Source organism: Microtus oregoni, unplaced genomic scaffold (genome assembly GCF_018167655.1).
Source record: "Microtus oregoni isolate MIOR12 unplaced genomic scaffold, Mior012 000016F_ref0000370, whole genome shotgun sequence".
In the NCBI taxonomy this organism is placed as follows: domain Eukaryota; kingdom Metazoa; phylum Chordata; class Mammalia; order Rodentia; family Cricetidae; genus Microtus; species Microtus oregoni.
The window spans coordinates 18787852-18813253 of record NW_024543075.1 but is presented as its reverse complement, the minus strand read 5'-3'; the positions used below and the strand labels follow the sequence as shown (position 1 = coordinate 18813253).

At 43.4% G+C, this 25402-nt stretch overlaps 1 protein-coding gene across 2 annotated transcripts in view; it reads right to left on the bottom strand.

Annotated features, from left to right (window-relative positions):
• Xpo6 (exportin 6) overlaps positions 1–25076 on the bottom strand; it is a 110332-nt gene extending 85256 nt beyond the window's left edge. For both annotated transcript variants that reach the window (XM_041666499.1, XM_041666500.1), the window contains exon 1: positions 24505–25076. In XM_041666499.1, coding sequence (XP_041522433.1) covers positions 24505–24507 — 3 coding nt within the window. In that variant the 5' untranslated portion in view covers positions 24508–25076. The remainder of the gene's footprint in view (positions 1–24504) is intronic.
• Between the last annotated feature and the right edge of the window lie 326 nt (positions 25077–25402).

The following is a 25402-nucleotide window of genomic DNA, read 5'->3' as shown; positions in this document are numbered from 1 at the left end:
TCAGAGCAAAAAGAGTAGTGACAGGCCACGGATAGAGTAGAACAGACAAAGTAAAACAGGCACAAGAGCTACTAAAGCAGAGAACCAATGCTTCAACAGTTAAAAAAAAGATGCAGCCAGGACAAAGGCTTGCACACCACACTATGAACATCACCTGGAATCAAAGAGCAAAGTGACCTTTGCTCAGAAGAATCTTTGTCTGCCTACAGTTGAAAGCTCAACAGTATTTGCCCTTTAGGAACAATTACAGACATACCACACAGAATCTTTGCGTAGATCCGTATGACTAAAGCACACACTCTGATCTCATCTAAACCTACTCTTCAGCTTCAGACTAAGACATCTACAAAGACGTTAAGCAGCAGACCATTCCTCGAGTGCTTCTTAGGTTTATACAAAGTGCCCAGTCAGAGTCTCTGTCTCTTCCATAATAAACAGAAGAGATCAATCACTGCTGAGAACCAGAAGCTAGAAACAAGAATGCCAAGCGTCTGAGCTAGAAAGTTCCACTGGTCCCACTGTGGGACTGATAAAGTCAAGGTGACACAGTCTATCCCCCATAAAGACCAATAGAGTTGGTGTTTGTAGACAGAAGACAGTATATTTTCTACTGGGAAAACCTGCCTGTGTACTACTGGACAATACATAAAAACAAGAGTAACCAACTAGCTACCAATGCACAATGTAATGCTTTAAAACACACACACACACAAAGCAAAAAAACTAAAGACTAAAGACTCATGAGAAGCAAATGCTACACTTGATCCAAGACTGGATCCTGAACTGGAGGGAAAATAGCTATATTGGGCCTACTGACAAAACCAAAATAGTTATTGCAGGTGTGTGTGTGTGTGTGTGTGTGTGTGTGTGTGTGTAAGAGAGAGAGACAGACAGACAGACAGACAGAGAGAGACTGTGTGTGGTGCATGGGTTCAAATGTATGTACCAGCATACATTTTGAGACAAAAGGTTAATATGAGGTTATCTTCTATCACTCTCTACACTCAGTACTTTTTGTTTTTCAAATGTGTATGTGTGCATGTGCATGTATGTGTGCATGTGTGCATACATGTTCTAATATGCATGAAGATCTCCTTCCACTATGTGGGATCTAAGGACTGAAGTCGTGTTGTCAGGCTTGGCAGCAAGTACATTAAGTCAGTTTTCCACCTGATTTTTTGATACACAGTTTCTCACTGAACCTGCAGCTAACTAAGCTAGCCAATAAGCCCCAGGGATCCTCCTTTCTCCATTTCCTTAGTACTGGGGTCACATACACACACACACACACACACACACACACACCATCACACCACACTTTTACTGGATGCTGAGGATCTGAATTCAAGTCCATGGCAAGCACTCTAACCACTGAGCCTCTTCAATCCCACTGTTGGCAGATTAAAGTATTGAACCAATTTAAATGAGCTGAAGCTGATAACTGTACAGTCATATGACTGTAACAGACTATCTTCACTAAGAACTATACTACATACTTCAGAAAAACAGCATGTGTCAAAATATATTTATACATGTGCCTATGACAGAGGCAGAGAGAACAAACCATAAAGAGGTGCAGGAAAATTGTCTGTATTCTATCAATCATGTATTTTAATAAAACGCTGATTGGCCAGGCAGGAAGTATAGGTGGGTCAACCAGACAGGAAGTAGAGGCGGGGCGATGAGAACAGGAGAATGCTGGAAAGGAGGAAGCCCATTCCACCCAGCCCAGCCCAGACCAAAGAGGCAACATGTGACCTGCCCAGCTGAAAAAGGTACTGAGCCCTGTGGCTAGCATAGATAAGAATAATGGGTTAATATAAACTACAAGAGCTAATAAGAAGACTGAGCTAATGGGCAATCAGTTTTATAACTTATGGAGATCTCTGTGTGATTTTCTTTGGGATTTGCCAGCTGTGGGGTACTAGGCAGGACAGAAACCCCAACAAGCTGGCCCTCATGTTACAATAAAGCAAACATCAAAAGTGTTAATAGGCTAGTTTGGACCTACTAGTCACAATCTTAACTGTAAAAAGCTTTCAGCTAACAAGGGTTATTTCATTTGTGTGGAGGTGTCTGTTTTGAGACAGTTTCACTCTGTAGCCCTGGCTAGCCTCAAACTCAGAGATCCACCTGCCTCTTCCTCCCTAGTGCTAGGATCTGTTTGCTTTCATAGTCTCACTATGTAGTCCACGCTGGCCTAGAACACATGACCCTCTTGCATCAGCCTCCCAAGCAGTGGAACTGCAGATGTACACAAACGTGCCTAGCTTTAGCAAGGAGATCATTTTTAAGATTCATTTTTATGTACAAGTGTTTTGCCTCCATGTATGAATGTACACATGTGTGCCTGGTTTCCAGAGACCAGAAGTTATAACTGAAGTTATAGGCATTTGTGAGTCACTCTGTGAGTTGGGAACTGAACCTGGTTCTTCCACAAAAGCAGCAAGTATTCCTAACCACTGAGCAATCTTCCTAACCCATGGGATGCTTTTTGTTGTTGCTGTTGTTTTTAAGATTATTATTGTTGCTACTGTGCACGTGTGTGTGTGTGTGTACATGTGTACACATGCGTGCGTGTGCAAGCGCACACACACACACACACAACAGAGTGCCTACAGGAGGCCAGAAGAGGTGTCAGATCCTCTGGAACTAAAGTTTCCAGCAATTGTAAGTTACACGGTATAAGTGTTGGAAACTGAACTGGGTCCTCTGGAAGAGCAGCAAGAGCTCTTGCTCACGCTATCCAATATCTTTAAGAAGGTACTTATTTTTACATGGAATGCCTCGGGAATGCATACCTCCTTGCACAGGGGTCACACTATTCTCTGTATCATTCCAAGTTTAGTGTATGTACTGCCAAAATAAGGAGTACGGGTGTTTTGTTGTTTTATTTGTTTTTATCTCATTTGTGAGGGCGTTTTGTCTACATGTCTTTCTTTGTACACACGTATGCAATGCCTGAAAAGGCCATCAAATCCTCGGGAACTGAAGTTGCAGATGGTTATGAGCCACTATGCGGGTGCTGGAAGTCAAACCCAGGTCCTCTAGAAGAGCAGTCAGGGCTCTTAACTGTTGAACCTTCACTCCAGTCCCACTAACGAGGCTTTTAATTTTCTGTTGGACCATTATCTTCCACCTCACTCCTCACTGCTCCAAGATGGCTTTACAAATGAGAAAGAGAAAAGGAAAGGCATGCAAGGTACAATACGAAGAGATTAACTTCCTCAGATACCAGGTAGATTTTCACTCACTGCTTTTGAAAAAGAGATATTACACAGCTTAATGTTAAAAAAATGTTACATCTGCTGGTTGGGTAACAACCATATCTGCTAAAAACTAAATATAATACACTGCATAAATTTTTATTTTTTATATACCACCCAGAGGGCTTCAATTAGACAGACAAAAGAATGATAAAAAGTTATTCAGTAAGAAAACTGTCCAAAAGAAGAGATTACCAATAGGCACTCTTCATCATCCCTCTGCCTCTCTTTCCCAGATACATATTCCAGAAGACAGAAGTATGTACCTACACATCTAATGAATTAAATTCCAATCACATTTACTAACATGTTAACGCAAAGATGTTGTCCAGCAATTTTTAAAATCTTAAAACAGAAAAAATGTCCCCAGGGAGCAGCAAGTTCAACCTTGTATTGGAAGAAAGGAAATAAAGTCCAGACTGCTGTTTGCCCAAGGTTACCTAGTTATTAGTGAAGTCAAAACATGGAGCAGGACACCAGAGTGCCTACCCAGTGACAGTTCCTACAAGGGTCTGAAGATAAACGAGCTGGCATTGCACTGAATGCAATCAGGTAATGGATGCGACATTAGCAGATCACCACAATAACAGCACACTGCAACTTTGTAATCAAGAAAAACTACCAAGAACATTGTTCCCATGCAAACAATTTCAATCACTATTACCAACTGTCCTATCTAAAAGAAGCCTCTTTTTTAAACCCATATACCATCATCATAAACTATTACCAAACCTCATACTGTAAATAACCTGCTTGATTTTGGCAAAAGCCTCCAGATGGTCTAAGGGACTGCAATGAACTTGGGGACATAATCACATCCTTTCTCTTTCATGATCTACCCAGTGGTTTTATATTTCAAGATCTAAAGTGCAGGTCAAAGTCTACTGTTCTCCTCATTGGCAGAGCCACCTGCCTCCTCTTCCATAGGAACTGGTTTTACTGCCACACCCCCAATCCTAGAGAAGAGGGCTGGCTCTAACCTCAGCAAGGATGCAAGGCACAGCTGAGCACAGGGCAGTGAGAGTTCTAGCACAAGGTTAGGCAGGGTTCCGATGCACAGATGCATGATTTCATACCTGGCAGACCAGGAGTGGACCCACAATATGGCACTTTCCCCAGTACATCAAAAGCAATCACTCCTGAACAAAGGAAGAGCCCGCCCACAAGAATATATTCCATTGCTCCTCCCACATGAGGGACAGAAGGCCACCCCTAAATGGAGACCACAGCAAAAATAAAAGAAGACAGAAAGGAAGAGGTCCACACAGCCAGCAGGTTTGAAGAGCACCAGTGCTTCACTCAAACAGACACATGCAGGAGAAAAAGTCAGTCCACTGATTCAAGCCTGGGTAACTTTTGAGGAAATTCCGCATGCCTCCAGAGCACTCTGATGACAATCAGGGGTACACCTCAGTGTGTAATATCTCCCTCACTGCAGATTTTGTTTATGTGAACTTCATATGAACACTTTCATGGCACTTTCTTTCATCTGCTTGAACCCAGAGCCTAACATACAGCAGGAACTACTCCGCTGCTTTTATAAGGAAAATGCCCAAAGTTGTTACCAGTTTATTCCTCTGACTACACCTATCACCACCTTAATAGTTGTTTTTTATTGATGCTCAGTCACGTCTGCAAAGGCTTCATGTCAAGACCATGACACCACAGTAGCAGCTGCTGAGAGCCCTTAGATGCCACCCCACAGGAAACAAGAGGGGTGCTACATGAGCAGAGATTTGTACTCAATAGGAACTGTCTCTGGCTGGGGGCTCTGAAGGTTCCTGCCATCACACAGATCACCATTAGCACAAAGGGGACAAGTTTGCATAGATTCTAACCAGGGAATCCATGTGTTCTAGCTGAATGGTTTATTCATTAAGAACTATGACTTTGGTCTACAAGAGCTAGTTCCAGGACAGGCTTCAAAGCTACAGAGAAACCCTGTCTCAAAAAAAAAAAAAAAAACACAAAACAAAACAAAACAAAAAAAAATGAACTATGACTTTAAGAGGAACTAGGGAAATGGCTTAGCTGGCAAAGTGCATGCTGCATACACACTTGGACTTGAGTTTTGATTCCCAGCACCCATGTAAAAAGCAGGCTACAATGTTGTATGTCTATAACTCAAGTTCAGTTTAGGGGTGGGTGTGGGGAACTGGAAATAGACAGTTCATTGACGGGCCAGCCTAGCCAAAAAGATGAGTTCCAGGATCAGTAAGAGACCCGGTTTCAAAAAGCAATAAACTAGAACTACAGGCAAAGGGGTGTGATGTGTTAGGGTCGCTGCATGAACATGAGCATTTGCGTTAATGCTCCCAGGTGTGCACATGCAGAGGCCAAAGCAGAACAGGGCACTTGGTGTCCTCCTCTTTATTGCCCTGAGTCAGGGGCTATGGTAGTTTGAATAAGAATGGTCCCTATAGGCTCACATATATGAATGCTAAGTCACCAGGAAGTAGAACTTTTTGAAAGTATTAAAAGGATTAGTTGGTGTAGCCATGTTGGAAGACTATCACTAGGGATGGGTTGTGAGGTTTCAAAAGCCCATGCCACACCCAGTCAGGCTTTGGATCCGGATGTAGTTCTCAGCTGCCGCTCCAGGGCCACAAATGCCACCATGCTCCCTGCCATGATGATCGTCCGGCTGTAAGCACACTCCCAGTTAAATGCTTTCTCTAAGAGATGCGGTGGTCATGGTGTCTCTCACTGAATCAACTCACTGGATTAGTTAGGCTGGCTAGGGGAGCTCTTGGGATCCACCTGTTTTCAGTGCTGCGGTTACAGGCATGTAAAGCCATGAACAGCTTTAATGTGGGTGCTGAGGTTTTGAACTCAAATCCTCATGCGAGCAGAACACTCTTAACTACTAAGCCATCTCCCTGACAACTACACTTTTTAAACTTGACATGAAAGTTCACAGCTATAATTCCAATACTGGAAGGCTAAGACAGGTCTAAGGACAGCCTGGAAATAGATAATGAATCCCAAGCCAGTCTGGGCTACCCCTGTCTCAAAAAAACAAACAAACAAAAAAAAAACAGTAATTTCTTTTAAAAAAAGCTATAACTTATGTAATATAGAAAACTATACTGTAATATTGGCATTATACATGTTTCTTTGCTCCACTTCTCTTGGCTGTTTATAAGGTCCATATGGAGGTTTGCCATTCTCTCCTTCCACCATGCTTCTTGGCAGACACCTTTACACACAGAGCCCCTCCAGTCATTTTCAGTTATCCACCAGTGTTAAAAACTAAGTATATAAATGTCAGCACGTACCCTCTAGAATTCCATCTGTTTGACACAGTAGAGTGTCCATGATTCTAAGAAAAACAAAAGCTGTTTGACTTTTCTTTTTTGTTTGCTTTTCATTTTAAAGGATATCTACTGGATGATGGGCACAAGCCACAGCATACACATGGAAGTCAGGGGACAACCTATGGAGTTCTCACTTTCTACCACATAGGCTGCAGGGACTAAAAACTCTGCTGAGCCATCTCTTCAGTCTCACTCACACCTCCTGCATCATATTCCACAGAGCCAGGGCTAATCTCAAAAGACCACCTCTTATGCTACTCACTGCAACCCAGCCTGTTGTATTCATTACTTTTGACTATCTGGCTCTAAATCTAGGTTGCCCTAACCACTTCCTTCAGTTTGAGTAATATTCCAAAAGAGGCTCACCAAACTCAGGAAAATGCTAGTGTTTAACCAGCTGTATGTTTCCCACGAAAAATCACAATCTTCAGTAGCCCTCGAAGAGTACAGCAACGAAAAATGACAGACTCACATTTCAGCAGGATGTTACAGTCTAGTAATAGTCAATACATACAAATATAGACTTCATTTTTCACAAAGGTATGAAAGCAATTTATGGAGAATATACAGCCAAATACTTGGGAACTGGACATCTATGTTTATTTATGAGTGTGTGTATGTGTGTGAGTGTGTGTGTATACACATGTACACATTTTACCGGGGTGTGTATAAAGGTATAAAGGTCATAGGACAATTTTCAGGGACTTGGAAGCATAGTATATAAAACTTAAAAAGTGTACAAGTGAAGACATGCACCAAACGAGGTATTCAAGAAGAGCTGCACAACTTGACTCCCCGCCCCCGTGCACCACCCTCCTGTAGATCCACTTGGTTAGCTACTTGCCACTGTTGTTAATTCAGCCCCAGACCCAAGGCTGAGGACTTTAATTTAAATTCCCAACCCCTCTAATTCTGCCTGATTTTTCTGGTGACCAGGGCCATACTAAAGCCAGTCAATTAGTAGACTTGCTAGCACATAAAGGGATAGCCTGTGAAATGCCTGGGATTTTACTAAAGATGCATCCCAAGTTCACACATTACAAAAGCACTGTCTTTGGCTTTGCAGATTCACACCTGCCTTTTCCATCTTTACCTCCCAGGGGATCAGGCTCTGAGAAAACCATTAATGAATTAATCAAAAGACACTGATTCTATGATGTATGAATTCACTATGTGTGATTATTTGGCTCAAGAAATAAAACCCTCTATTGTATTTAACACTCCATTTTAGTAGTGTATTACAAAGCTGATGTAACTGATGGCTCATTCCCATTTGGGGGAAGGGGGAAGAATCAACTTAAAGAACAAAACCATTCACCTTAAACATAATACTCCCTCCCTTTCATGCCACTAAGGGATCCCCCATGAAAATTTCAAACTGAGAAACAGGTGCTCAGGGGCCACCTCTGGTTGTCCATGTCATACCTGACCACTCTTATTCTTGGACAAAAATTTGTTCATCATTTTCTAAGGTTTTACGCGTTAGACACTGGCCCAGACTCACTTGTTTTTAGGTTGGCTGCTTTTGATGGCACAAATGGAAACACCTGCCAGTTCTCCAAACGACACTTCGAATCAAGGGTAATGTCTAGAAGGTTCCTACTTATCCCCATTATGACAGGTACTGCCATTTCACTCAAAAGCAGCACATGGTTGCTACCTCTGTCCCTGTCTCAGATGCCTTCTTACCTCAGGCCCCACAGTTGTTGGTCCTCTTATAGTAACTGTAAAAACCTACTTCTTCCTTATGATACAGCCTGAGGCAGCCTTCCCAACTAAGTCTGCCAGAGACAGATTGCCAATTTTCTAACTATAATACATACGAATGATTCAAATGTAGTCTTAAAAATCATCTTTTATATGATTTAGAAAAGTTACTTCTGCAGTCCTAGGTGCTGAGGAGACTAATGCTCCAGGAGTACAAGGCCAGCCGAAGGCAATGAAAGTGAGGACCCCCCCCCCAAAGAGGAAAAGAAACTGGGTAATCACATACTGTATGATTTCATTTATATAAAATATCCACAGCAAGCATATTCATTGGCACAAAAGTCAGTGGCCTGGAGGAGACAGAGAGAGACAACTGAGAGAGACAACAACAGGACTTCCTCTGGAGTGATAAAAACTTTGAAACTCTGTGTCATATTTGCTGTTGTTTGTGGTATAGAGAACTGAACTCGGGGCATCCAAACGGGTGGTCTACTAGTGAGCTGTGCTCCTTGTCCTATGTCACTGAATTTGGCACACTTTAAAGGATGTCAAGTTTTAAGGTAGGCATGATGGTGTGCACAACTGTAACCCCCAGCACTTGAGACGAGGGAAGAGGACCGTGAGATGAAAGCTAGCCTGCACTACACAGATGGATCTCCAAAACAAGCAAGCAAACAAAAAAGGATGGCTACCTCCTATAAACAGAAAAATAAACTTTAACTTGAAATAACTTTTCCTACATACGCACAATACTGAGGAACAGTAAGAAGCCGTTAACCTTTGCTATAGCACTTAAGATTATCAATGCCATGAATACATTAACAGCTGAAAGGAATAATGAACTGGAACCTTCTGGAAAACATAATGAAATACCTTAAAAATGTTTACATTAAACTTAAAATTAAAGCCAGGTAGTGGTGGCGCACGCCTTTAATCCCAGCACTCGGGAGGCAGAGGCAGGTGGATCTCTGTGAGTTCAAGGCCAGTGTGGTCTACAAAGTGAGTTCCAGGCCAGCCAGTACTCTTGCACAGAGAAATCCTGTCTCAAAAAAAAAAAAAAAAAAAAAAAAAAAAACAACCAGAAAGAAACTTAAAACTTTCCCAAAATAAGAGGTTTATGAGGAAAGGAGGAGGGGAAAGTCTCCTTACCCTAGAGCCTTTCTGGGAATCTCTCCTAAAGCAACTTCTAAAATTCAGAAAATGCTTTTTGCAAAGACATTAATCACACATTGTTTATTATGGAAAAACCTAACTGCTTAAGAATCCATGCAATGCAGTGCTACACAGTCATCATAAATACTTGGGACACATTTAACAACCTAAAAAAAAAAAAGTCTACTATACTGTTAAGTAGAAAAAGTGCATTTACAGTACAAGGGTAACCACTTAGAAAGTCAACAGAGAGCTGCTCTTCCAGAGGACCTGGTTCAACTCCCAGCACCCAAATAATGGCTCACAACTGTCTGTAACTCCAGTTCCAGGGAATCTGGCACCCTAGCATAGACATACATGCAGGCAAACCACTAATACACATAAAATAAAAATAAATCTTTTAGAAAGTATACAGAAAACAAGACAAGGAAGCAAACAAACTGCTACAAAAAGTTCAATCAGGAGGTAGTAATTTCTTTTTTTCTAAATTAGCTATCAAATATCTTAGAGTTCAAAATAACTTGCAATCAGTATAACTACTAAGCAAAATCAAGAGGTGGCGGAGCCCCCGTAAGTTCATAGGCAGCACCAGCTTAACTGTTTATCAGTACTAGAATGAAGGTGGTCCAGACACCAAGTTAAAGATAGTCACAAACCAGCGTTCAGGTGTCTTTCTTGCGGGGTTCTGGTTTTGTTTTCAGTAACTCTAAAGAGAAGCACACAGATACCCTCAATGATCCTAAAGTCTAAAATTATCTTTAAAAAAAAAAACCTAAAATAAGCAAACCCTTGACAGAACACTTAATTCTTCTTCCTAAGCAGACTGCAGATCTAAGAAGAAAACTTTCTGAGTAACCATGAGGAGCAAGGCTCCCTTCCTGAGTTATTAACAGGTTCTCCCAAATCACACCATCAAACGTTTGTGCTGCCTAGCAGAAACCCTGTTCAGCATTTCCACTCATCCATATGACATGTCTAAACACACAATCTAGCTCCCTATTCCACATGCACCCACCACACCATCTGCTTCAAATGCCCCGAACTCTGCCTAGAGACTCCATATCTGCTCTGAAGTCCAAGATACACACCCTCTCCTTTAGGAAGCCTTCTTAGCTACAACTGTCCCACACCCAATTTAGCCAGGCTGGCTTTGAACTCAACTGGCCTTGAACTTCAGACCTCCTCTCCTGTGAACTAGAATGACAGGTGTGTGCCACCTAGTTGGCAGGACACTCAAAATTTTCAAAGCTTCTGTTCATCTTCCCCTCCTTACATTACCAGCTGCAGGAGATGAACGTGAGGCTCTGCAGCCTTGCTGGAAGGGAGCTCTCACATTCTCAGTACTTGTTAGGAACCACTACAGATGTCACACATTCCAGCGCCTACACTGACATAAAGTCCTTTCAACTTTCTCTGACCAGTAACTCTTCCCAGACCCAGTGAATGGAGCTTGGAGACCACCCTCCTCTAGGAACACATACTGGCTCAGCTAGGTGACCTGCTCCAGACAACCTGAGTTAACACAAATTCTAACACCCTTTATAAAAGTTCATGCGAGCTGGGCATGATGGGCCACACCGTCTGTCCCAGCACTCAGAAGCAAAGGCATGTGGCATCTTTGTGAGTTGGAGGGCAGTCAGGTATATGTAGTGAGCTCTAGGCTAGGGCTACACAGTAAGAGTCTGTTTTAAAAAAGAAAAAAATTAGATACTAAAACCTAGCAATATTATATCTAACCAAACTGTCCTTCAAAAACCAAGGGAAAACAAGTTCTAAGGAACTCCTAACAATGACATCTATGGAGTAGCATGCACAAAGCCTTGGTGTGACCTCCAGCAATGCAGAAACCAAGTGTGTTTGTGTATGCCTGTAATTCCAGCACTCAGAAAGTGGAAGCAGAATCCTCAGCTGTATAGTTGACCAAGATCTTCCTAAGATACCGGAGACCCTGCCCCCAAATAAATAAATAACTCAGAGCAGTAGGAACAATGAATCCTTTAAGATATAAAATACAGGGGCTGGTTCAATGAGTAAACTGCTTGCTATATAAGCATGAGGAGAACTTTAGCTCAATTCTTAAAACTCATATTTAAAAAAAAAGAAAAAAGAAAGAGAGAGAAAAGGAGGGAGGGAGGGAGGGAGGGAGGGAGGGAGAGAGGGAAAGCAGATATCTTAGTTACAGTTTGATTGCTGTAAGGGGATACCATGATCAAGGCAACTTATAAAAGAAAGCTTTAATTGGGGCTGGCTTACAGTTTCAGAGGGTGAGTCCATGATCATCATGGCAGGAAGCATGGCAACAGGCAGGCATGGCACTGGAGCAGCAGCTGACAGCTTACCTCTCATCCACAAACAGAAGGCAGAGAGAGACCACCCTAATGACACACTTCTTCAACAAGGCCATACCTTCTAAACCTTCTTAAAACAATCTACCAATTGGGAACCAAACATTCAAATATATGAGCCTAATAGGGAGGCCATTCTCATTCAAAACATTAGCTAGTCCTGGCAATGTGCATGTATAATTTCAGCAGTGGGAGGTGAAGACAAGAGTATCCCTGAGACCTGCTGGCCAGCCAGACTAGCCTAATCTGTGAACTCTAGGTTTAATGAGGTACTATCTCAAAAATTAAGGCTGGGAAGCAATTAGGAGAGGCACCCAGACATCAGCCTCTGGATTTGCACGTACATATACATACAGTGCATACACTTGCACACCCATGAATACATAAGCAAACACATACACACTTACACAATAACAACTGGAATACATCAGATGTTGATTTCCTGGCTTGGACACCACTGGGGCACCTAGTAAAGTAGACACAGGATTTTTTTGCACCAGTTTTGCAACTTCCTGTGAGCACAGAATTGTTTCAAAATAAAGGGTTGTTTTTAACCTAAGTGGCAGTAACTTTTTTTTAACTATTATGATGCCCGCCCCCGCAAAAAAGCCAACATACCTAGGCATTGTAGCTTTTATGATAATGATATTGGCCAGACTAAAGGCAGGAGGCTCAGCTAACTGAAGGCTGCCTAAACTACATACATAATAAGGCTTTGTCCAAAAAGAGGGTTGGAAAGGTAGCTTACTCAGAAGACCTCAGTTCAATCTTCAGAATACATGCAGGCGCATACACGTGCGCGCGCACACACGCGCACACACACACACACACACACACACACACACTACATATACACAGAGCTAGGCATGGTGGCACACACTTGCAATTGCAGTACTGGGGAAGCAGACAAGTGGATCCCTGATAGCAAGACAGCTGACCCAGCCAAGATGAGTTCCAGATCAGTAACTGGGGGAAGGTGCCTGAAGAACAGTGCCAAAGGCTGTCTTCTGCCTACCAAATGTGTGGGTACACACACACACCTACACAGGAAGAAAATGCAAGCGAAGAAAACAGGAAAAAAAATTATCACTACCACATAAGTACTGATTTGGGGTACTAACCTCTCTCTGTATGTGCAGCATGCACACACATCACATGCACTCCCTTTTTGTTAACTTCTTTGCACTTTTTGTCTTATTGAGCATGTGGTCACTTCTAAGGTCATCTATCTAGCTGATACTCTATTTGAAGAAAGAATAGGGGGAGGAAGTAGTGGTTTGAATGAGAGAAGGCCCCCACAGGTGCATATGTTTGAATGTTTGATCAGCCACTAGTGGAACTGTTTGAGAAGGACTTAGGAGGTGTCGCCTTGTTGGAGAAGGTATGTCACTGAGGGTGGGTTTCAAGGTTTCAAAATTCTACACTAAGCCCAGTCTCTCACTTTCTCCCTGACTAATGCCTATGGATCAGGATGTAAACTCTCAGCTACTACTCTAGCACTATGTCATGGACTGACCCTTTGAAACTATACAACCCAACTAAACACTTTCTTTTAAAACTTGCCTTAGTCATGGTATCTCTTCACAACAACAAACAGTAATGATGACAAGGAGGAATCAAGCTTCCCAGGACTGATTAGCTAGTTTACAAAGCAAGGATCTTTTATTCCAGCTTCATTCAACACATAAAACACCCCTTGGATACTTCTGCTAGAGTCCTGTACCAGGGTTCTTTTGTTCATTGTTAACTGTAAAAATGAGCCTACTAAATCCAGTATGGTGGAACTTGAGAGGTGATTGCAGGAAGATTAATCCAAGTCTGAGGCCACCCGGGCTACAGTGAATTCCAGGCTAGCTGGGACTATATAAAAAGACCTTGTCACAGAGAGACAAGTTGTTTGCTTTCTTATCACATTATGGGATAGCCAGAAATGATAAGATGTCGGCAGATTTGACCACTTCAACCTGTCCACTATGGAGGAAATGTTCTCATGTTTTAAGTTCAGCTGGCAAGATGCACTGGTTTTCTAGAACAGGCTACATTTAAGTAACTGTGCACTACAGAAATCTAGTAATCTCTGTACAACATGGCTTTGGAAGTTGGAACCAGCTCTGAAACTTGGCTCTGTCAATCACCATGTAATTTTAGACAAGCTATTAACCTTACTACTCCTGAGCCAATGTTCTTATCTTCCTCAATTATAAAATGGGAACAATAATAGTTACACAGCACAAAGACAGAAAGATTACATGAGGAAGCAGTCTGTAGTAGTTAGGGCCCCTAAGCAATGGTTACACCAAATGTAAGTAAGAAATACACTATGCTCTCCCTCTAAGCCCCAGTCACCTTCCCTTTCTACTAGCATCTTCCTAGTCCCCTCACTCTGCTGCCCTGTGGCAGAGGATCCACACAGCACTGGTCCTAACTCCCCAGCCTCACTTCCTACACATGTTCACTTCCCCAGGGCAAAGCTTACAGATTACATGGATTCTAGACAAGTACTGACTCAGCCACACTCTATTTCAGTCCTTACCACATAGCTCAAGTACTACTACTACCATTTCGAATCTCTCAACCTTCTTGTGTTTATTTCCACTTCTGACTCAAGTATCCAAAATGCTGATCTTACTAGGTACAGCAGCAGCAAAGAGGAGTGAGTAAGCAAAGAAGTTGAGCTTCAACCTTCTGAACTGTTACAAGGCTATATGTAGCCTTTTTAATTATTACATAATAAAGGTAAATAAAAACAAAAAACTATAATCAAAGGTAAAATATTAAACTAATGAGCTAGAACGCCTCAAAAAAAAGTGATGTTTTATCTTATTGAAGATGGTCTCACCCACAAAAATGATGAAAGGGACAAGCATAAACAGCAGGCAAGATAAGAAAAAAGGGGAAAAGGCCAAATGTCCCAAGTGTTCTGAGACTGATGAGTGGGAGGCTGTGACCAGATAACAAGGTATGATTTGAGAAGTCTAAAAGATATTCTAGATATCACTTTTTGCATCTAGTAAGTCATCTTCCTCCCTGCTGAGAAGTCTAAAAAGCCATACTGCCTGTGGGAATCAATCCAGAGCACATGTGTTCTAACCACTCTCCCTGATAAAAGCCTGGACTCCAACAAACAAGGGAACCTCCCCTTACTCTGAATTACTACATCATATGGCACCTTGGTCTCCCTGAGGTAGCAGACTGATGGAAGAACCTGGAAGCTGGAGTCAGCCTATCCTATTTCATTTCTGTTGTTATGATAAAATACCTGACAAAAAGCAATCTGGGGTATTTGACTTACAATTCAAGGTTACAGCTCATTTGCACAGAAACAGAAGTCAAGACAAAGAAAAGTGAGCAGCTAGTCACACCCACAGTCAAGAACAGAGAAAACAAATGCATGTGTTTTTGGGCTTAGTTCACTTTCTCTAATACAGTGTAGGACTCAAACCCAGGAAATAGCACCACAGTGGGTTGGTCTTCCCATATCAATTAATACAAACAATCACTCCTCAAACATGCCCACTGGCCAGCCTGATCTAAACAATCCCTCACTTAGACTTTTCCCAGATGACTTGAGTGTGACAAGTTATCAGTTTTTGACATTAACCATCACAAAGCTGGTGTGGTGAACACCTGTAATCAGCACTCAGGCAGAGCTTGAATCCAGCCAGGATACAAGGGAAAGAAAGAAAGAAAGAGGGAGGGAGGGAGGGAGGGAGGGAAGTAGGGAGAAAACAGGCTGGGAGCCTGACGCAAGCAGACTGGAAGGCCATGGTTACGACACAAACATACTGGCAATATCATCACAGGCACAGAAGAAGAAGTAAAATATGACTCAACATTAAGAGTGTACAGTGGACGAATGAGGTCATTAATAGAACTAGGCCATGGGGAAAAAACACTACTCTGAGGGGAGGATGACAGATATGGTTTAGATATTATTAACTGATGGCCACAGCATGCTAAAGTACACAACCATGCCCAAAGAAGGTTTAATTCCTATCAGTACCCAGGTCACAAATGAAGCCATAGGCAGAAAAGAACAAGGGAGAATAAGTCAAGAATTTAACAGCAGGGCTGGAGACGGCTAGATCAGCAGTGAAGACCACTCACCACTCTCAGCTCCCAAGGACACGATGCTCCACACCCACACTGGGCTCACAACCTTCATGACTCCAACTCCATAGGCACCTGCACTCATGTGCACATACCCACACACAAAATGCAAATTAAAAAATGCTTTCTAGTAAAATGAAGAAAGCAACAGCAAAGACATCAAGGGAGCCACAAAAAAGTTATTTCAAGAAAAGGAGACAGCAGATACCAGAGGCCATAAATAATTAAGAAACATAAGGACTAAAAACAGGTTATGAGTTTTTTCTTTTCTTTTCTTTTCTTTTTGTTTTAAGACATAATAGTATGTAGCCCAAGCTGGCCTCAAACTCCCTGTCCTCAGTATCCTCAGTGCGGGACCACAGCCATGTACCATCCTTAAGTTCCTTATATTGGTCCCAACACACTGAGGTTTAAAAAAGTAGTTGAAAACCAAAAGTCTGCCTACTGATTAACAATTTATTGTTGTACATTTCAAATCACTGCCAGATAAAATTTTGAAAGTTCTCATTACAAAGAAATGGTAATTAGAAGTAACAGACATGCTGAGTACAATATTACACTGTACTCCATAAACATGTACAATGATTGCACTACAAGAACCTTGGATATTGGGTAGTGGTAGCACATGCCTCTAATTTCAGCTCTTGGAAGGGAGAGGCAGGTGGATCTCTGACTTCAAGTCCAGCATAGTCTACAAAGCTAATTCTAGGACAACCAAGGCTACACAAAGAAACCCAGTCGAAAGAAAGAAAGGAAGGAAGGAAGGAAGGAAGGAAGGAAGGGGGGGAGGGAAGGGAAAGAAAAAGATAAAGGAAAAAAAGCAAGAATCTTGGACAAAATAAAATACTAAGAATACCTTTAAAAGTCAATCTAGGGCTGGCGAGATGGCTCAGAGGTTAAGAGAACTGACTGCTGTTCCAGAGGTCCTGAGTTCAATTCCCAGCAACGACATGATGGCTCACACCCATCTATAATGAGATCTGGTGCCCAGAACGCTATATACATAATAAATAAATTTTTTAAAAAAAGTCAATCTACAGCCAGGTAGTGGTGGCTTTAATCCCAGCACTTTGGAGGCAGAGGCAGGCGGATCTCTGTGAGTTCGAGGCCATCCTGGTCTACAGAGATAGTTCCAGGACAGGCAGAGCTGTTACACAGAGACTCCCTGTCTCAGGGGCAGGGGGTTAATCTACAATATGAATTATAAAGAAATGGGAAGAAGAAGGCTAAAACAGACACATGACAGGGGGCACAACTCCACTATATGGTAATGTTTGCCTAATTCACCTAAAGCTCTGTGCTACATCAGCAGTGGAAGAAAAAAAGCAGAGAAACAGTTACACTTCCTCTTCACCCCTGCCTATACCAGCACACTCTCCGCAACTTCAGCTGTCTTCAACTAGACCTTGTATTGCAAGGCACCAATCACCTCAATCACAGCCTCCCATCTATTTATAGACAAGGCCAAATCAAGTATTTTGTCAGCACATGGCCAATCTGTTAATTCTATTTTTCAACCCTTCACGCCTACAAATCCAAATCACCAACTGACTCAGACTTGTAATTATTCCCAGTATCCATGCTAATGACTTCCTAAGTAACTTAAGTTTAGTTTCTTCCCCTTTCTTCACTGATCAATGAAGAGATTTTAAAATGACAATTCTCACAGGGCATGGTAGCACACACCTTTAATCCCAGAATTCAGGAGCCTAGTCTACATAGTAAATTCTAGGCCACTCTGAATCCCACATCCAAGAGCAGGCCTTTGGCACATCCTACAGACAATATTATCTATTTCACCAGTGAAATCAAGACACAGCGATTGTCTATTTTCCTTTGAGGGAAATCACCAGTTATTCTAGGGTAGTTCTAGAAATCTTCCATCAACTAGTTAACTACAAAAGACCCATGCCTCATACTGTCCAGCTGCTTCACACAAGTCAGCACCATGGGTCAATCAATCTATCTGATGCTTTCTTAACACAGGCTGAGCACAGTGATAGATGCCAAGTATCCAGCATTTGGGAGGCCATGGCAGGAGGATTGGGAGTTTGAGAACAGTTTAGATAGCTTAGACATCTCAAACAGTGAAAGGCAAAAATGATTTTTAAAGATGAGAGAAACGACGTGTTAGAGTGAGGCATGTAGGTAATGATGCCTTGAGAGCCTAGAAAGTTAGAGCACCCAACTCTCCCTCCAGTCTCCTGACACCTACCATTCTTTCCTTGTGTGTGAGAGAGATCCTGAAACCATACGCAAGCACTTTTACCTGGAGGATCTTTTGCCTTCCTTAGCTTTAAGATTCAAACATGCCCTCTCCCAGTTCCTTTAATCTCAAGCAGCCATTCCTTGGGCAAAAAGATTCTGCACATAAGCTATCTTTTACTATCACTCCAATCGCCATCTCTAGCTATCAGAATGTGTCTCTTCTCCCCACTACACTCACTCGCCTCCAAGGCAAGTAGAACACTACCATGAAAGTACAAGTTTTGAGACTAGATCTTTTTTCTTCTCTTTTTGGCACTGGAGTCTTCATGCATACTAAAAGCAAATGTTCTGAATTATACCCCAGCAAGCAAGGGTTTGAATCCCAGCTATCTACCATTTGGTTGCAGTGTGACTCTGAGAATATACCTAACCTTTCAATGCTTTGAATGCAAACTATAAAATGGAAAAGGAAGGGCTGGAGAGATGTCAGCAGTTAAGAGCACTAGTTGCTCTTCCAGAGGTCCTGAGTTCAATTCCCAGAAGTCACATGATGGCTAACAACCATATATAGCGGGATATGATAAAGGTATACATGCAGATAGAGCACTCATTAAATAAATTTTTAAAAAAAAGGTTAAGAAAATTAAGAGCTTGTCCAAGTAGTATCACAGGCCTTTAATCCCAGCACTCCAAAAGCAGACATATCTCTGTGATCTTGGAACCAACAGGGTCTACATAATGAGACCTACCTCAAAATACAAATATAGACAGATAAATAAGATAGATTAGATAGACAGACAGACAGACAGACAGACAGATAAAGGGAGGAAGAGAGGGAAAAAAGTTTGGGGAAGAAATGATAGCTCAAGAGAGTAAAGTGGCCAATCCCACAAACCTGTCAACCTGAGTTCAAATCCCAAAACCCACATATAAGGCTAGATATGGTGGCACACATCTATAATCCCAGAACTCCTATACTGAGATAGGAGGCAAAGAGAAGAGACTCACCCAGAAGATCGAGGACCATACAGCACAGCAGTAGAACCCAGAAAGACCCTCCCTCCATCAGGTGGGGAAGAAAGGGGCTCCTGAAAGTTTCCTGTGATCTCCACACATGCACCATGACGTGCACATACCCACACTCACATACAAATTATAAAGTAAAAAAGGTTGTTAAGGCATGGCTAGAAGAACTGAAAACCTAGCTAGTCATTTCTTGATATTGAACTACCTCTCTAGACTGTCTCCAATGGCACAACCAAACACGGGACCTCTGAGCACTACTGAACTTTGCTTGCTTCCTGTCTTGTCACATGGTGTCTCCCACAGCACGGTGTACAGTACAACACATCACATGTGAAAGGTCTAATTTTGTCTTCATTGCAGGGACCACATTAGAAAAACAACCTTTAATCTATACAATGGAGGGGGTGCATATATCAAACACAGGTGTCATTCATCAGTGGATCCCTTGCTTTTGATACAAGGTCCTTCATTGGCCTAGAGCTTACTAAGAAAGCTAGGGTGGCTAGCCAGCAGGCCCAGGATCTGGACATCACCAGCACTGGGATTATAACTGCTTTTGTTTTCGTTTGGTTTGTTTTTTTGTTTTTCAAGACAGGGTTTCTCTATAGCTTTGGAGCCTGTCCTGGAACTCGCTCTAAAGACCAGGCTGGTCTCGAACTCACAGAAATCTGCCTTTACCTCCTCAGTGCTGGTTGGGTTTAAAGGTGTGCCCTATCACTGTCCGGCTACAACTGCTTTTTAAGTGGGTTTTGGGAATTAAAGTTAGAGCATCATGTTTGCAGAGCAAGTACTCTTTCAACTAAGCAATCTTCCTAAACCCACTCCAGTGTGTGAGAGAAAGAGAGAGGGAGAGAGGTGTGAGGGAGAGTGTGGGTAAATGCTCTCATGACACACATGTGGAGGTCAACATTGTGGAGTTGGTTCTTCCCTTCCTCTGTGGGTTCCAGGAATAGAACTGGGTCATTAGGCTTTCACACACTAAAGCCATCTTAAGTAATTGGAGGGGAAAATAGGCCAGTTAGACGGTGACATACACCTGTCTCTACTCCTAAATACTAAGTACTCTACTTAGGAGTAGAGACAGGAGGATCACTACAAGTTCAAGGCCACTAGTCTACATAGTCTAGTCTACATAGACTTAACAAGTACTAGGGATACATAAGACACACAAACAAATACACACACACACTTCTACAAAAAGGTTGCTAATTTAAGCAAGGGCTCAATCTTGCACAAAATTTCTATATAAAGCAGCAACTCACTCAATATTGAGAACCAGTTTTCAGAAAGGTTAGAAGGAACCACTAACATGTTACATCTCTCAAGAACTGCAGAATAAAGGCTGGGAATATAGCTCAGTGGTAGAGCGCTTGCCTAGCATGTGTGAGGCTTACGTTCAACTCTCAGCAAAGGAAAAAAAAAAATAAGTCAATAAATTAAACTTCAGAAGTCAACCAAAAATGATTCAGTCATTTCAAAAAGCGTTCAAGGAGCTGGCTCAGTCTTTCACTTATGTGCCTGCTCTTGAAGAGGACCTGGATTTAGTTCCTAGCACCGACATGGTAGCTAACACCAGTCTGTAACTCCAGTTCCAGAGGACCTGGTGCCCTTTTCTGATCTCTACTGGCCTCAGGCACACATGTAGTATCCAGATAAACAGGCAGACAAAAACTTCACACACATAAAACAAAAGTTAACTTTTTTAAAAAGGGAGTTGAATACATCTAGCCATTTAGTAACTCTGCTCTGTAACTATGAATCTTTTTAAGTGGTAGTATATGTGCAGCTCAAGATCCTTCCAGCTACAGTGATAGTTTTGTTTATTTTTAACTCAGTTATTCCCATGTCCCACTCCTGCCAATCTTAGAAGCCAACAAAGCAAGGGTGGGTGACACTCCCAATTACCCTTCCCATGATGCTGTTCAGAGTGCAACAAAGTATAGAGGCCTTCCAGCTCCGCAGCTTGCTAGCAGGTACCCTACATCTGTTTGCCTTCCCTCTGCTAGTGACAACGGGGCAGGATTGTTGTAGTTAACTAATACTGAACGAGTAAAAGCAGCACATAAAAATAACTGGCATATGATAGAGGGTGGAAGGTGGAGGTTAAAGCAGGGTCTCACAAAGAGCCCAGGCTGACCTGGAACACACTACTCAGACCAAGATGATCTCAAACTCTTGGCAATCCTTTTGAGCCACCAAAATACTAGGATTACAGGTATGCACCACTGTACCTAATCAGAGATGTAATTTTTACCTGCTGTGCCATTTTACTCATTTTTAAAGGACATTTAAGGGGCTAGAGAGATGGCTCAGCAGTTAAGAGCACTAGCAGCTCTTCCAGAGGACCTGGTTCAATTCCCGGTACCCACATGGCGGTTAACAACTGTCTGTAACTCCAGTTCCAGGGAATCTGATACCCTTACACACAGGGAAAACACCAATGCACATTTAAAAAAAAAAAAGACATTTAAAACACATAGATTTAGATCAACAATTATCTTAAAGGCCATAATGTAGCCAGGCCTACTGGCACACACCTATAGAAGGCTCAAGCAGGAAGAACAGGAGTTCAAAACCAACCTGAGCAACAAAGTGAGTTCAAAGCCTGCCTGGTATACAACCACCTTTCAATCTCCAGAGTCGCACTGCAAGCTGGTATGAATGAAGAGAAAAATAATTATTGAAATAAAGGGCTGCGATTCCCAATAAAAGACCCTTGTTCTGTCAGGCACAAACCAGGCAATGGCTTCCTGACTAGTAGACAAAGACCGCACCACCCAATCATCTTCTGGAACAATTGCTGATGAACCATTAGGGTTATGACAGTAGATCCTATTAGTCTCACACCCACAGTGGCTTCTTTCTGCATGCTTAAATAGAGTTCTACATACAAAATCAACAGCTTCACAATTAATTATTCAAAGGTAATCATGTTCTTAATGCCTTCTGAGAACAAGGGCGACTTACTAGCTCTGCTATATACAAAATTCTGTCCCAGCAACATGCAAAGTTCCCTGAGGGCAAGGCACTGATCTATCTAGAAAGATGGACATTCTCTAGGGTGCAGCATATAAAGACTACTTAAAACTAATCAAAAGATTTGTACACCCAGAGCCAGAGAGATGGCTCAGAGGTTAAGAACATTGGCTGTTCTTCTAGAGGACCAGGGTTCAATTCCCAGCATCCACGTGGCAGCTCACACCTGTCTGTAACTCCAGTTTCAGGGTTCCTGACACACTGACATAGACATACATGCAGGCAAAACACCAATGAACATCAAATAAAAATAAATTTTAAAAAAGATTTATATATTCATATTCATACCGTAGCAGAAGCAAATCAGGTATCCACTGAGGGATGAATGGGCAAGCAAAAGTCAGCACTCGTGCTGACGAAAGGGAATTCTGCACACCCTACAACATGTATGGACCTTGAAGATACTCTACTAAATGAAATAAGCAGTAATAAAAAGAGAATACCCTTCTACCCCCCCTCATAAAAAAGTGTGCAGGGGTTAGAAGGATAGAAACAGAAAGGGAAATGGTGGTTGGAGTCCAGGGAACAGAACTACTAATGGAGGGAGCAGGGGTTAGTATTTTAGGGTACAATGTTTCAGTTGGGGAAGGTTCTGGAAATGTAGACCATGACAGCTACACAATATAATGCACATAATGCCAGTGAACTGTAAGTTAATTTAAGTGATTAAGTATATTGTATCACAATTTAAAAATTCAAACACTTGGAATTGGAGAGATGGCTCAGCAGTTAAAAGCACCGGTTGCTCTTCCAGAGGACCCAGGTCCAATTCCCAGCACCCACACGATAGCTCAAAATTGTCTATAACTCCAGTTCCAGGGGATCTGACACCCTCACACCAATGCACATAAAATTAAACAAATTTTTAAAACTTCAAACAGTTGGTACAGTGGCCAACACCTTTAATCCCAGCACCTGGAAGACAAAGGTCAGTGGATCTCTTTGAGTTCTAGTCTGGTCTATGTAGAGAGTTCCAGGACAGTGAGAGCTACATAGTTAGACTGTCTTTGGAGGAGGGGGGTTGAATTCAAACATTTTATAAAATTATTGAAGAAATGTTAAGAATTCATAGATGTTCCATCTTTGAATTATTTTTAGAGAACGTTTTTATAGAACATCTCTACATTGTACAAATGAACTCAGAGCTCAACAGATCTGCCACCTTTTATATACATAAATAAACGTATACATCATATATAGTACCCGCAGTACAAATTACACCATGCTACTCAGTTTTGATGGTGTGTTTTACCCAGCTTGCTTGTAAAGCCAGGAGGACTACTTGAGTGCCTTAGATCTTTTTTCCAAAACCAGGACCTTACACACTACCCACCCACCCCTCAAGACAGTCTAGTCTTGACAGTCTAGGCCAGCGTGCGTTAAAAAACTGTGCCAACGATTACATTTCCACTACACCACTAACTTGCCAGGCAATGGGGAGGGGTGGGGTGCTATCCCTGGAGATGCTCAAATGTTGGCTGGGCAATCAACCACTCATCGTGGGCTAGATGCCAAACTGAGGAAGATAAGGAATCAGACAACTAACTTCACCTTGCCAACTGTGATGGGCAGATAAGGCTCAGAAACAGTACAATGGTGAAAGCAAACTACTGTGAGTTCACAAACCCAAAGGAGTACGGCCGGCTAGAGGGCCTGGAAGTGGGGGAGAGGGGTAACCTTCCTTCCAAAGGTTTTTGAGCTGGATCTGAAAGGATGCAGTTTTCCAGGGAAAGGACCAGAACATAAAGCAGAAAGAACAGCGGCCAAGATGTCCAAAGATCCCACTGCTGACTCTGCCATCATCTCTATCAGTAACCTCTGCAAATCGCACTCTAGGTTTCTCCAAATGCAAACCTACAGATGGGCAGAATGGTCTCCAAAAATCCAGCCAGTTAGAACGGACTGCTGATGTTCAAATCGCACCACTGTCCCAGAGGAGTCGCTTGACCTTGGGCAGAGTAATTAACTGCTCCGTGCCTCAGTCTCCCCCATTTCCGGGGGTGGTGTAATAACTAAACATATGTCAATCACTTAGCAAAGGATATGGCACACAGTACCCCATCAATAAATTAATGATACGGGTAATCACGACTCGCTGCACTAGGAGCATAGCAAACTCAGAGGCAGGGGGTTGTACCCGCGGCGCTCACAAGGTCCCCCCCACCAGACACCCAGTCGGGGGAGGGGGGAAGGGAGCGTACAGCCGGTAGCACACACTGCACGCGTGTGTCACCGGCCTGGCTCGCACGCGCCTCTCCCCGCCCCAGGGAGAAGCGATAACTCTGTAGCCCCGAGGCCCACTACCACCCCTCCAACCGGGTCCTTGACCCCACTCACCATGCTGGCCGGGGAGGGGGTGGCTCAGGTGAGTTGGCTCTTGGGATCCAACGCGTCCCGTTCGCACAGTTCAGGTCATGGTCTCGGCAGGCTCGGGGAGTCCCCCGCCCATGCAAAGACAACCCGTTCCCCACCCGGGTCCCGCCGGCACCTTTAAAAGGAGCACAGCGGCCTCATCGAGGACCCCCGAAGCTATTCATCCAGACCTCGGCCCACCACAGGCAAACGCAAAAGCAGGAAATGGGGTAAGGAGGCAGCAGTGCGGGGCCCCCCGCCTGGGCCCGACCCCCAGGAAGGAGGCTGCGGGCCCAGGCAGGGATTCCCCGGCCTCCGCGGCCCGAGGCGGCGACGGGCCCGGACGGGGCTGAAGGGGCGGAGGCTGCCCGGGCCTGGGTGGCGCGGCCGGCTCAGGAAAGAGGCCCACGGGCCCGCGCAGTCCTCACCACCTCTGCCCTCGCCGCGGCCCCGATCCGCATCCCTGCGCGCCGCCAGCAGCCGCCGCTCGCCCCGCGCGGCCACCCCCAGCCAACAGCCCAGCGCGCCGGAAGTGGCGAGCACCAGGCAGCCTCAGCCCGCGGCCTGCTGCGGCGCTGGAACCAGACCAATCCGGAATCAAGTGAGGGCAGAGGAGGGCGGGGCCGCACCTGACGGTTCGCTGGCCCCGCCCAAGCGGCCGTAGACGGCCGCGATGGTAAAGGGACGCGCGGCCATTTTGGTAAAGGGGTGGTTTCCCTTTCGTTTCTGTCGCTCATTCATTCCGCAAATCATTTTTGAGCGCCTTTCCGAACCCTGGTACCAGACTTGAAGTTCCGCGGGGCTGGACTGTGCTCTCCTGGGGCCTCTATTCGTTCAGTCCACTGCTCTGAGTGCTAAGATCAGAAAGTGTCACAGGACGAAA